The following is a 14,857-nucleotide window of genomic DNA, read 5'->3' as shown; positions in this document are numbered from 1 at the left end:
ATTGACCACCCAGGGAAACCTGGTCTTTCTGATGGACATGACTGCAGAAAGACAGCAGGAGGAGGAAAGAAAGAAAGAAAAACATATTTCGGATGCGCCGGTTCGCGCCTAGCCTATCCCTTTCCCCATGCCCCCATCCCGTTCACAAGTCGACTGGATGTAGACTCCTCACATCCCATTTGTAAGACATTTGGCTCATTAAACGATAGTCCCCGCTCAACTCTGCGCCGTTGGATGGAGATTCATGAGTTTTCTCGCGAGGAGACGGACGGTGAGGAAGTGATCGCTGAGGCGGAGTGATTAATTGCACGGGAAGCAGATCTGAAGCAATTAGTTCTTCAGGCTGCTGCTGCCTACCCTTGTTGCTCTCTTCCCTCTTGATTAATAGTCCCCCAAACCTTAGACGACGGTTGAAACTCTAAATAAATAAATAAAAACTGGACCGGAATGCAAATAAGACCTGTCGAAAAGTTTAGCAATTTGGACGCCTGTGATATCTTCAATTTATCGACATTTTTTGGGGGGGAAATATCACCGTTTATTATTTAGGCCCCTGCGTCTTGCTTTTTCCCCCTTAAATGATCAAGGCAAGGAAATGAGTCTTGAGGAGGGGAGTGGGCAGACCGAGAGACAGCTGGGAATGGGCCAGGTCTCCTATAGGCCCGTAAAGCTTCAACCTTCATGCGGTTATCACTGAGTGCTTTGGAGCGGCGATATTCCCAGCGCCGCGGGTAATTACAGCACAAGGTCTCAGCCATAGACGTGTGGCCCGTCAGAGTGCCCTTGAGCCCAGCACTGATGCCAGAGCGGGGATATGGGAATAGTTCATGGATATATGGGAATACTGTCATATAGGGATATGGGAATACTGTCATATAATTATATGGGAATAATATCATACAGGGATATTGGAGTAGTGTCAAATCAAAGTGATTAGAAAATCAAGAGAGACACTTCAATCAATCGGTCTGCCTGTTCCTCCCTATGGTCGCTCTTCCGCGCGCACACACACACACACAAACATACACTCACACACTCACACACACACACACACACACACACACACACACACACACACACACACACACCTTGAAAGAGAAGTGCTGCCCATGTGAGTGTGTGTGTGGTCATGTGTGTGAGAGTGTGTGTGTGCGGAGGTGGGGTCCTCCAGTCTCTTGCTTGGGAAGAAAACAGGCGTAACATTCCTGTCCCGGAGAGGGCCGGCGCGGTGTGAGAAGCTGAGCTCCGTAGAGGACAACTTGGAGGTCCACACACACACACACACACACACACACACACACACACTAACACACACTCACATACACACACATACACTCACACACACACACACACACACACAAAGCTCCGCCATAGGTCCTTCAAATAAACAAGCCCTCCTAGTCCTGTGTAAAGAGGGTGTGTGTGTAGTGAGGGAGAGGTGAGCGAGTATGTAATTGTGTGCAGGTGCATGTCTTTGTGTGAGTTCAGGTTGAGGTGTGTGTGTGTATGTGTGTGTGTGTGTGTGTGTGTGTGTGTGTGTGTGCGTGTGTGCGTGTGTGTGTGCGTGTATGTGTGTGTATGTGCGTGTGTGTGTGCCTGTGTGTGTGTGTATTTGGCAGAGGAATGTTCTCTGTAAATTCTTGTCTTTCCGTGGGTATTTGCATTGCTTTGAAGCTTGTGTTTCATGGTTAACACTGATAACGTAACAGCAATGTTCTGAAAGCAATTCTTCATGTAATTCAAATAGTATAGGAAAACATAGCAGTCTCATGCATATTGGTTCTGCATCAAACTAAAGAGTTTGAAATGTTATTTTGGCCTTACTGGGCGTGTAACACTCTAACTGAACCATGCTTAATGCATGTGTGTTCGCACACGTATGTTTTTGGAGGATTACTCCAATGTAATAGCCACACAGAAAGGCTTCAGCTGGGGTTTGAAATCAGAACCTTCTGAAATATGGGATGGCAGTATTCATTGCTGACTTACCTAAATGTTTGAATCCCAGAAAATGTTGGAATTAATGCACTATATCAAGATCACATACAAATAAAACATTATTAATCCCAGACAGGAACATTTTCTTGATATAAAAGATTATTGACGATTAAGCACTTTTATCACTGCCCAATTCTATAAAGATATCAGATTTTAGGTTGGGATGAGTCACCCATGATTTAGCTCACTGCCACCTCTAGCCTTTATCAACAGCACAACCAACAGTGAATGTGTCTCTAAGGGGTTTCTAAGAGGAGATTCCACCATCCTGTTGGGGATAACTGCTGTTAGCCAGTCAGCCTGGTCCTTCAGAGGTTCAGGATAGTGTAATAGTGTAGTGTAGGAATGGTGTTTTAATCTTTGTTTCGTGGTCTGATGGGATAGTGGAATCTAATTCCTTTATCACATCAGACCACGAAACAAAGATTAAAACATTAAAACATCTTTGTTTCGTGGTCTGATGTGATAGTGTGATAGATTAAAACATTGACATCAACACTGAACTTTCATTTTGCTACATGACCTGCTTGTTTGCAATGTGTGTTTTTCGTATATTAGTGTGTTTGTCCTATATCTATATTACTTTGCATAATTATATGATTAACAGAAATTCAGGCATTTTTAGACCATGTTTATTTATTCATTTGCAGTGTCCTTTCTCTCAAATGAACCAAACATCAGCAGAAGTCCAGGGGTAGGCCTACTATAGCCTCCACTCGTCAAGATAAGAGGAGTAGAGGCTGTAGTAGGCCTATAGTAGGCCTACTACAGCCTACTTTAGCCTCCACTCGTCAAGATAAGAGGAGTGGAGGCTATAGAAGGCCTACTATAGCCTCAGCTTGTCAAGATAAGAAGATTGGAGGCTATAGTAGGCCTACTACAGCCTCCACTCTACTTATCTGGACGAGTGGAGGCTGTAGTAGGCATACTATAGCCTCCACTCGTCTTATCTTGAAAAGTGGTAGCTATAGTAGGCATACTATAGCCTCCACTTGTCTTATCTGGACGAGGCTCTCTCTCTCTCCCTCTCTCTCTCTCTCTCTCTCTCTCACTCTCTCTCTCTCTGAAATGAAGATGTGTGAGAAGGGCTCCCTGCGGCGTGTTTAGCGCACGGTGGGACCCTGAGAGCCGCCACCGACGCCTCCCAGCCGGGCCCCTGAGGAATCTGCCCTGCCCCGCACATCAATATTAGCTCAAGGGGTCGTCGGCAGGAACCCCCACAGAGAGGGAGAAAGGATCTTTTATGCAATCTGCATTCTTTGTCCTGCAACCGGCCACGCCGCATATCTCACTCTCCCTGCGGCTCGTTTCATCTCCACCGCTCCCTGCCACTCCCTCAGGGTTCCCTCACGCTGTCCCTCCGTGGCTCCTGTCCACGACTTCAAACTCCTGTGAAGGATCATCTGTTCATCTATGCCTACATCCATTTCTATGTATATATCTATCTGGCCGTCTGTCGCCCCTTTCTCACAGTCCGGCCTTTTTACTATTCTCTCTCTCTCTCTCTCTCTCTCTCTCTCTCTCTCTCTCTCTCTCTCTCTTTTCACTCCATCCTCCTCCACCTCCCTCTCTCGTTCCTCTCCTCTCCTCCCCCCGCCTGCTTGTACTGTAGGCCTCCTATTGTTGTGTTTAGAGTGTCGGTGTGACGAATGCATGTTAGTGTAATGCTTAACCCAGCATTTATGTCTGCCTTCTGCCGGGGTGTCGGGTAGGTGGCTGGCTGGAAGACACGGCATCACTCAAAATAAGGATCTGGAGTCAGATGTTGTTTTTCCATGACGGGACGAATTCCAAACCTGTGAAGTGCCTCGGTCCGTTTGACCGCGATGAGCTATTGCTGATATTCCATTACGATGTTTACGAATGATCAATTTTTTAACTATCCTTAATATTTTACTATATGTATTGGTATTGTGCATTTGTTTAGTGTGCAGGACTGTGTAGTGGGGATGCATGACTTATTATCAAGATGTACTGTCCCAAAAAAACGTCTGTGTAACAACAAAATAGATATTCCACAACCATAATGTACCAGCTGACTGACCAGAGGAGGCGAGAGAACGACCCCGTAACAGAATCCTAATCAAAACATTCCTCTGTACTTGAAAAATGGTGCCGTACACGGGTAAGCAGTCAGGAGATCAGGAACACAAGGCAAGGAGAGCACAAAAGGTGACATCTGGTGAAACTAAAAGAGATCAAAAATCAGGAACCAGAGTCAATACCAAAGGGAAAAACGGTGGACCGTTTGACACAGGAGAGAGGACTGAGAGAGTGAAACACCAAACTGAATACAGTAGGAAGGGGAGCATAACAAGAGACAGGTGATACTGATCAGGGCGTGGGTCGACAATCAAAGAGGAGGGAAACACACATGGCAGTGACCGAGTGACTAACAAAGAAAACATGGAAATGATGACTGAATGAGTCAAACAATAAAAACAAAACCTAGGGAGCATGGCGAGAGGTCACCCATGATATCACCCATTGGCTCTCTGCTTTCGCCCAGTGCACCATTATTTCCTTATCATCGCCAGGTGTTAAGGTTGTTTTCTAGATCTGTCTCTCCCGTACTGCATGCAGGCAGTCTGTCTTTCTGATGTCCCGGAGGATTGGAAGTCAATTATTGACCTGTCTGTGCCTAAAGTTTCAATAAAAAGGTTTTTATGGACTGCAAATGCAATTCCAGTCCATAAATGGCCGATAAACAAGAGAACGTTCAAATGTTTACGATGGATTGGCAGTTCCATCGTACGTCACAACCGCATTAGCAGATACGCGCATGTGTGCATATTCAATGTCCTTTTCTGATTCGTTCACCAGTTTACATTTCCCTGCTAAAGACAGCATGACATTGGACGCATGAGTCATTATTTAATGTATAACAAAATGTGCAAAAAATGAATTGAAGTCATTTCACATCCTAATCTAATCAAATTGAGCTTCCTCTATTACAGCTGAAGCTAGTTAGCCGATGAAGCCCAAAAGCCATCACAACGCTGGCTAGCGTGTGTAGTTGCCTTGACTCGATCTGATTAAATCCCAGCGGATCAAATCTAAATCCACTTTGTCACTCTGTCTTTAAGAAGGGCGGCGTATTCGTCACTGTGTGCGAGTACGCTCGCGTGTGTGTCTGTGGGTGTGGTGTAATGTGTGTGTGTGTGTGTGTGTGTGTGTGTGTGTGTGTGTGTGTGTGTGTGTGTGTGTCCTAGCTCTAGGGTCACACATTCTGTGGTGGAGACCCCAGACTCACATAATCGCCTACTAGTCTGTGTTTGATTAGTTTTGTCTGGAAACAACAAGAATTGTTTTCTGTTCCCATCACGCTCAAGGAAACGGGGAGGGTCAACGCTAATTTCAACATCTGACACACATTTAATATATTTTTGATGGATTCAAAAGTGACTGTTTCACATGTGAACGTTCTCCAGTGTAAACACTGTGCAGGTTTAGGGCCAAGCTCATTACCTTTAAAACAACAACGTTAAAAAGCATTTTTCTATACTAACGAACTCCCTTCAGAGATGATATACAACGTTCTCATCGGTGTAGGCTTACAACCAAACCCTGTCAAATATTTTTACACAATACGCCATCATAACCTAGATGTTATTCAGAGGACGAAGAATGTGTGTATCTGTGCTTCCTCAGACCATAAGCACTGAAATAAGAGTCGCTTTAAAAAAGAAACATCATTTCTGTACACACTGGGGAATGGCGCACTGTTAAATTTACATATGACCTGTTCCGTGCATTTCAAGGCACTTTTTTTGTTTAATAATCCCTTTGACAATAATGATCCGACACCCCGCAGCAGGTGTGACGAGTGGATGTGGGCCAACCAGCACGTCTCTGGCTGTTGTGATCCGTCTCTCTGAAGAAGCAGGCCCCTACGCGCTGGGGACCGGAGATAAATACGTGTTTGTAATAAATCTCTCGTAGCGTTCAAATTCGCAGACGGTGGTTATTAGCGGAAAATGTGAAGCAGCAGAATGTGTTGCCATAGTGACAGAATTTTTTCAAGGTATAAAATGAAGACGATCTTGTAGGATATTCCACGTATTCCAAAAAAGGTCACAAATTGCTTCACACCTAGTTTGTCGTGAAGATCATTTCAAAGTGCTCCACTACAACAGGTCCATTTCCACTGAGCACACCAACGTAGGCCTATGTGTAAGGCAGGACAGCTGTGACTTCTAGGTTTTGACATTAGGGTACAATGTCATAAAAGTGAACCCATTGATATCAAATTTCTCTTGTTTGATTGTCCATCCTCTGCTTCGTTTGGCGCCCCCCTGCTCTGAAGCAGATCCCTGCACGTAGCTCCAGCCGCCACCAGCCAGGTATTAATGCAGACGATTTGAAACCTCATCTTGAGACTGATGGCATTTACAGCTATTTAGAAAATAGCCTACAGCAGTAAGTTGTACCTCTTGACTTATAGAATGTCTTTTTTTGCCCCTTTACTTAACACTGTCATTGAATAGGATTTATTTGATTAATTTCAACAAATGAAGCCAAAAATAAAATAAAATAACCACTAGAATCATGAAGAACAATAAGAGCAGTTGTCTTAGGCCTATTTGAAATAGATCAAAGTAATAGCCCACTAATGTAGGCCTACAATAAGTAAAACGTGATAATGTTCAATTCTAGAACTTGAAGATATTAACATCTTCATGACATAGCCCAGGAGGGTGCGCAGATGATCATCATAGGATCTAGGACTGGAGGCTGCCCCCCCCCCCCCCCCCCCACCCACACACCTCCATCAGAGACCTTGTTTGGACCGTGTTCAGCTTGAGAGAGAATCACTTGTGTGTCAGAGTTTAGTGTCCCTTGGCTCGCCGTGTGAGGTCCGACAGATGCTCACACACGTCTGTGTGGGAGCTCACCGCTTCTTTAACAACCACCTCACCAGGAACTCAAACAATAACGAGAAGGGTCTGCGTTGAAATGTACCAAAAAAAATTCCAACATGAATTTATAGCTCTGGTTGTGGGAGTATTTCTCTAAATCATATACATTTCACAATCAGTCCATTCTTCATGCGTTGACCTTTTAGAAGGACATCCTGATGTTATCTTCAAGTTCCTGTGAATCGCTCTGGTCCCAGAGGAGCGTGGGTCTGGAGGGCAGGGGGGCGACCGCCAACAGACCGCTGGCTCCGTCATGTTATTATGCCATGTCATTTTGACAGCAGAAGTACGATTCCCTGCTTCTTTTAACGAGTCTTGGTTTGGTTTCATTTCCCGGTGCGGTGGATTCAATAGGAGTGATCTGACGTCTCATTTCTCGCTTCTGCTTCTCATTTTCTTACAAGCTAAATCAATAACCAGATCAAAAAATTCTCACAATATACAATATATCTTTTCATATGTATTATACTTTATCTTGCATACATATTTTTAGACAGGTTTGAAACATATGCGCGATAATGATAACAAATACGCTCATAAAATCCCTGCATACGCATTCAATAAGCATTTTCTCTTCTGATCTTTCAAAAAAAACAACACTCCCTCGCACAGAGTTTAACATTGCAAGCAGAATTCTCATGAAAGCCTTGTTCTATAATGTCAACATCAGATATGTGCATTTTTTTTGTGAGTGACTTCAATATTTTCTTTTTTTTATGATTTCTTCTGTGGGAATTTGGAATCTTCCGAGCATCGTACTGGAAAATGTCCTCAACCATTTATAATATATATTCTTTAACCCTTTAAATTAGTGTTCTGGTTAGTGTAATGGTCAATGGAGGCCTGAATAGTGTTACACACATTTACGTTACAGAACAGTGTGTAATAACGTTCTTTTTTGTTTCCAACATTAACAACCATTTGTTCCATAATCCATAATCAAGTGTTCCATAATACACATTATGTACATACAGGGTTGTAGAAACCCCCTTTCTCTGGATCCACCTCTCATCTTATAATATTTTATAAACATAATATTTTATTTATTTTCGCAAACAATTGGACACACACACACCTCAGTAACACCAGGTGAGGGACATGCTCCTGCGCAATTCTAGCATTTGACACTTAGGGCCATGTGTTTTTTAAATGTATTTTATAGATATGTCATAGGTATGCTGATTACTTTATATGGATGAATTCATGTGATACAGTGCAATTATGTTCCAGCTAGATGCCTTGGGGACTGCCGAATCATTCTTAAACCGTTGTGCTCACCTTTCTTTTGAAATAAATCAGTTAGTCGTCTTCCCTCAGCGTGTTTCTTTTCCCCTTTCCTTCTTTTGTTACCCCGATTGTCTTTTCTCTGGGAAACCCATAACTATCGTGGCGCAAATTAGTGCGCCATCATTAGCAGTCACTCAACTGGCAAATAGCTGCGTTACTGTTTTGGGGAATGCTGGGGATAATGGTTACATATACGCAAGGATGCTGAAGCAGCTCTGTTGTCCCAAGGGCACACAAGCAAAACAAACCAAATGGGTAAATAATGCATGTTTATTGATAACAAGTGTTTAAATGTCATCCAAAAGACTTCAAACCATTGAGGAATAAACATAAACCCTGATGGGGAAAATAAGTGTGACCCAGTGACAAGTCTGGTTTAGCTCTGAGCTTAAACAGTCTAGTTTGGGATAAAGATTAAGGTTGGTTCAATGTTTGAAATGGGAAATTTAAGGGGTTATTGGGTATATGGTTAAGTTTAGGCACCGTTTATGTAAGAGAGTTTTGGCATTTTGGAGAAGTTTGGGTATTGGGTTATGTTTGGGAAACGATTTTAAGCATTTAAGAGAAGTTGGGGTATTGGGTTGAGTTTAGGGGAAAGATTTAAAACAGTTTAGAGAGGTTTTAGTCTTGGGTTGAGGTTAGGTCAACTATTTTAGGCATTTTAGAGAAGTTTGGGTATTGGGTTATGTTTAGGGAAACGATTTTAGGTATTTTAGAGAAAATTGGGTACTTGGTTGAGTTTAGCTAAACGTTTTTAGGCATTAGAGATGTTTAGCTTTCATTTCCAAGTTCAGGTAATGGGTTAGCGAGTGAAGTTACTTTAGTCATTATTTTATTGTGGTTGAATTTAGGCATTAGGGATGGAAGATCCGGGCACAGGTTTGCTTCGAGCCTTGTTCCCTTTAGTCGCTCCCTTAAAAAGATCCCAGCTATGGATGTTAGAAATACAATAGCAGGGATCACAGATATGGTGCACAGAAATAAAATTGTCAAACCAAAACATTCATCTGAACATACTTCCTCCAAAACGTGGTGTGACAAAATGCAGTTTGTTTTAAAAGTGAACTGTTAAAGTGTCATCAGTATGGTGTATAGTAGGCAGAGTTGGAGCTCTGCCTGGTTAGGTTTGGTTTGGTTTATGTTTGGTGTAGATTGGTGTGCAGGTGTAGCCAGGGATCCTCAGGGTGGAGCGGGAATAGGAAACTGGAGCAGATCAACTCTGTTCAGTCATCGTTCTGTGAAGTGAATTGATTTGAAAGTAAACATTTTGATAATCAAATGTGAAGGGCGTTCAAATACCAATAAATAATGTAACAGCCCCATCTGATGTCAAAGACAGGTCATTACATTTAGTCATTTGGAATTTGATTGAATAGACTTACAGGTTATGGAGGCATTATTGTAGCAAAAGTCTTTAGCACCTGTAACTGCAGATTTTGTATGCGTACACTTAAGTCACAAATGTGTAACAGTAAATTTGAAGTCCTAAATATTTTTTCTACCATTGTAAACACTAAATAGGGTCTATGAGTTCACAACTCTGTGTTACAGGTGCACAAATCCTATCCTGTGCATCACAACTTCAAAGAGTCATGCACTTGACACTTTTGATACAATCATTGCAGCGCAGTTGGTGCAAAACACATTCACACACCCGTGTTTCATAATCTGAGAACATGCACAAAAGTTGTGCATTTGTAAACCCAAATGTGAACTAATGCATCGGAAGTTGCACATCTGTGAAATATTTCCTCACAAACGAAATTATGTAGATCCCTATGTTCAATGAGCATATTAATGAGCGAGCGCAAGTCCATCAATACAACTGCTCGAATCTGCTGCTACGAGTCTCAGCAGTTGCTTTTCTTGGATACTTTTGCAACACGTCTAGGTGGTACAAGTGTAGCAAAAGTGATTCATATCCGTATAAAGCAGAGCGTCCGTGGGCGGGACAAAATTGCAGCATTAACCAATGAAAGTCGCCGGCAGGGGGTGCCTTTTTCAAACTACACTGGGACCATCTAAGAAAACTCTAACTTTCTGGAGTCTTGATAGTAGACAAGAGGGCATCCTACACGACGGAGTTGGGTATTTTACATTATGTCAAATTAAATTACTTAGTTCAACTGAATTCCCCCTAAATTATTGCATTAACATGCCGCAAGAGACCTTCAATGCATTTTAATGGTCTGTTGGATGGTCCCAGTGTCGTTTGAAAAATGCACCCCCTTCCGGCAACTTTCATTGGTTACTGCTGCAATTTTGTCCCGCCCATGGACGCTCTGCCTCATACGGATACAAATCACTTTTGCTACACATGTACCACCTAGACGTGTTGCAAAACTAAATAATCCTTAAAAAACTAAAAATCCCCCCAATGCACACATTTTGGGCATGTTCTCAGATTATGAAACACGGGTGTGCGAATGTGTTTTGCACCAACTGCGGTGCAATGATTGCAGCAAAAGTGTCAATTGCATGACTCTTTGCAGTTGTGGTGCACAGGATAGGATTTGTGCACATGTAACACAGACTAACTTAACCGTGAACCAGTAAGCCGTTCAGCTGCGAACCCACTGGTCTCTAACCTGCTCGGGTGTAACTGTGCGCGTGCTCATCGGGGAGAGTTCGTTCAGCAGCGTTACTGGCGCCAATGAACAGCTCTTTGCTCTCTGTCTGTTTCTGAAAATCGGATCGGGGTTGGATAGAAAGAATTCGCGGAAACCCGGGTCGATTAACGCTAGTTAATCACGGCTACAGACGCAAATCCCCACTAAATCCCCCCAATGTCTCTCGTTTTGCAGTGACTCTCTTATAACTCCAGAAAGCAGATAACACACGTCAACGCATTTGAAGGGTCCAACACAGTGCGTGAATGCATTGCAGCCATGTGCCGTGGGGGAGGAGGTAGGAGTTAGGGGAGGAGCCAGGCTTTAGGGGAGGAGAGGATAAGACGTCATGTTGAGGTAACGAACACAAAGGTTCATGATGCCTTAAAAACAGTCGGAGTTTCCCGGAATTTCGGAGGTTGGGACCTTAACATCGGAGGAAATCGCCTTGAACACTCTGTTAGGTCGGAGATTTCCCTCGTGCGGAAGTAGAACAACCCGAGCCTCCGAGTTGACTTCACAACAATGGCTGCCCATTCCATTGATAGACTACAGGGAACTTGCAGCAAGTAGGCTACTAAGAGGCGAACTTAACACCCATTCTAACATTTGCATTACAATACTGTGGCGAGCAGCACGGGAAGGACGAGACGGGAGCCCAGGTTGAACAATTATGCAGTTCCGTGCTCCATACACCGCACGACTACGGACTGCCTTTATTAACGACCAACCGCATGCATGGAAACCAGCGCTCCCAGTAAACGAACACGTCACTCTCGGTGACGGTGGCGGCAACGATGCACACAACTAATTAACTACCCCAACCCATTAACCCCACTCAACCCAACAACCACACTGTCCCCGAAAGGGTCCAAACCCCCAGGATAAATGAACCCCCCAGAATCCCTTGCGCAACTGAACGAGCGCCTACACCTGCGGTCGCCACAATACATTATAGATTACAATTATAAACATCACCTGATAAATTCTCGCTCATGTTCAACCATCGTTAGCAGTTCTTATAACTGATTCATCTGATTCAGCTAAGAAGCGCAAAGAGGTCTCTGTGTGCATCCATACTTGTTGTTGTTTTGAAGTCTAGTCTCACCAACGATTTGTTTTTCCGGTTTTATGTCATCGCCTACGAACGTTTCCTTAACACTGTTATTTCTGAAGAAGGGAAGGTTTACGCATAGACACGTAAGAGCTTCTGAAACTCCGATCTGATTTGAAGGCGGCACAGAACCACCGACGTGGAAGCAGTTCTCTCTTTCAGGCGAAAAATAACATTCTCCGTCAGACAGAAACCACAGCAAAGTAAGTCAAACAGCACAACTTTAAGAGAAGTTAAAACCACTCTTTCCTTTATGGGATTAAAAGAATAATGGACTTGCTCAATACATAAACCTTGTCGTCTGTGTTTAGGAATGGCCTCTGCTAACACTTCCTGGTCTGAGGAGAACTTTTCATGTTCCATCTGTCTGGATGTGCTCAGCAGCCCAGTTACCACATCATGTGGGCACAACTTCTGCAGAACCTGTATCACAAAGTACTGGGATGAACAGGTCCGGTACAAATGTCCTGTTTGCAACAAGCTTTTTGACACAAGACCTGATTTACGGATCAATACCCTCTTATCGGAGATGGTTGAACGGTTTGGAACATCCGTAAGAGTAAAAGAGCAGCCTTGTGTTGAACCAGGAGAAGTTCCCTGTGACATCTGTACTGGGACCCAGCTGAAGGCCGTGAAGTCCTGCCTAGTGTGTCTTATGTCTTTCTGCCAAACCCACCTGGAGCCACATCAGAGAGTCGCAGTCCTGAAGAAACATCGGCTGGTCAAGCCTATGGACTGTCTGGAAGACAGGTTGTGTAAGAAACACGACCGACTTCTGGAGCTCTTCTGCCAGACTGAACGGGTGTATGTGTGTCAGTTCTGCACAGAGACAGACCACAAGTCGCATCCTGTTGTACCTCTAAAGGAGGAATATGACGTGAAGAAGGCCCAACTGGGGAAGATTGTGTCTGAAGTTCAGCAGATGATCCAGGAGAGAAAAATAAAGATTAAGGAGATCAAAGTCACAGTTAAACGTAGCAAAGCAGACGCAGACCGCGAGATAGCCGATGGTGTGCAGGTACTCACTACTCTGATGCGCTGTATTAAAAAGTGCCAGGATGATCTCAACCGAATGGTTAAAGAGAGACTGAAATCCACTCAGAAACAAGCTGAAGACCTCATCACAGAGCTGGAGCAGGAAATAGAAGATCTGACCAATAGAAGCTCAGAGATGAAGCAGCTCTCACACACTAAAGACCACCTCCACTTCCTCAAGACTTTCAAATCCCTAAAGAATCCTCCACACACCAGGGACTGGACGACGGTGGAGGTCCGTCCTCCGACATACGTAGGGACCTTCAGGAGATCCCTGGACCAGCTGGAGGAGACACTGAACAGGAAGATGAAGAAGCTGCATGATGCTGAACTGAAGAGGGTCCAGCAGTATGAAGTAGATGTGACTCTGGATCCTGATACAGCTCATTGCTGTCTAACCCTGTCTGAGGATGGGAAACAAGTACATCATGGAAGTGTGGAGAACAATCTCAGAGAAAACCCTAAGAGATTTACACAGTATATATTTCTCCTCACAAGGCAGAGTTTCTCTTCAGGGCGATTTTACTTTGAGATCCAGGTTAAAGACAAGACTCAATGGTTTTTAGGAGTGGCCAAAGAGTCCATCAACAGAATAGGTGAGACCATGTGGACCCCTAAGACAGGTTACTGGACTATTAGCTACAACAAGGATGGGTTGGTATTTAATGATTGCCCTGTGTGGATCATTAAATACCAACCTAGAGCTGAGCTCCAGAAGGTGGGGGTGTTTGTTGATTATGATGAGGGTCTGGTCTCCTTCTATGATGTGGAAGCCGGGCTTCATCTCTACTCTGCTCCTGGCTGCACCTTTAGTGAGCCTCTCTATCCAATACTCAACCCAGGTCTCTCTCATTATGAAGGTATAAACTCTGCCCCCCTGATCATCTCACCTGTCAATCAAACAGACTAAGACATTTGTTTGATAATAAAATAATCAAGAAACTAATGTTACCTGAATTAGAATCTCTACTATGTGAGATATGAGAGAACTGTATTCATATCATACTGTTGGGGAATTGCATTAAGCAACTAACATAAAACAAACAAAATGTAACCTATTATATATTATAAAATGACTGTGGTTCAATGTGTTTTCTCCTGGATGTGTTTTAAGTTGAATGATATCAAATGGTTAAAGGTTGCAGTCAAGTAACATGTTGGAAATGTGAAATGTGCATTTTAGTTAAATAATCGATATATTTTTAGCAAAAAGATTTTGTACTTAATTTGTCAGAATAATGTATAACAACACTATCAAATGTTTGTACAATTTTCAGATTTGATTAAAAAAGTTTAAAAAAAAGTAAAAGGGACATTCTGTGAAATAGGTACATTTTCACATACATTCAGTACTTATGTATTCAGTAGAATAGCTACATTCTCAGTACAGTATGTATTCAGTGGGATAGGTACAATCTCTGTATAATATTGTGGGAGTGTGTTCTGCTGATGTCTGGTTTAGGCAGCCTCACCTGGCCGAGCCAGACTGATTGGACTCTGAGGGCTCTATCTTGCATCCAGCGCAATTTACTTTCTACACTGACGCATGTATCGTTGCTAGTTTGCAACTGGCGCAGAGCGTTCTTTTCCCTCCACCGCCACGCGTCGGTAAATTAGGGAATGGTCTTGCGCCCCAAGGGGCGGTTCGGCGAAAGGAGGAGGCGTGTTCTGGTGCAAACGTTGCCTGGTGCTATTTTGCAGTTTCGGAAAACAATTTCGACACAAACCAGGAAATACCCGGTTTAAAGGCAGTGGAGCGTTGTTAAGATGCTATTTTAAGGGCGCATGCATAATGTTGCTTTTGCACCTCGCTCATACACTTTGCATCTCTCATTTACCTAGCCACACATTCTTGGTAAATTATTTGGGAAATAACAGCTGATACAGCTGTAATA

General features: G+C 43.4%; 1 protein-coding gene across 1 annotated transcript; it reads left to right on the top strand.

The window, feature by feature from the left end:
• Positions 1 to 11,977: 11,977 nt before the first annotated feature.
• LOC307072932 (E3 ubiquitin-protein ligase TRIM39-like) lies at positions 11,978 to 14,054 on the top strand. The gene is made up of 2 exons (XM_079732513.1): positions 11,978 to 12,130; positions 12,239 to 14,054. Exon 2 carries the CDS (start codon positions 12,241 to 12,243, stop codon positions 13,870 to 13,872), a length of 1,632 nt encoding a protein of 543 aa, XP_079588639.1. The 5' UTR covers positions 11,978 to 12,130; positions 12,239 to 12,240; the 3' UTR covers positions 13,873 to 14,054.
• The last annotated feature ends 803 nt before the right edge of the window (positions 14,055 to 14,857 follow it).

Source organism: Pollachius pollachius (assembly GCF_949987615.1).
Source record: "Pollachius pollachius genome assembly, chromosome: 3".
NCBI lineage: Eukaryota > Metazoa > Chordata > Actinopteri > Gadiformes > Gadidae > Pollachius > Pollachius pollachius.
The sequence above is the reverse complement of the archived record's forward strand: the minus strand, read 5'-3'. Positions and strand labels throughout refer to the sequence as shown.

What these genes read in the sequence shown, in the direction of transcription:
- LOC307072932 (XM_079732513.1), top strand. Translation starts at nt 12,241, where the DNA reads ATGGCCTCTGCTAACACTTCCTGGTCTGAGGAGAACTTTTCATGTTCC.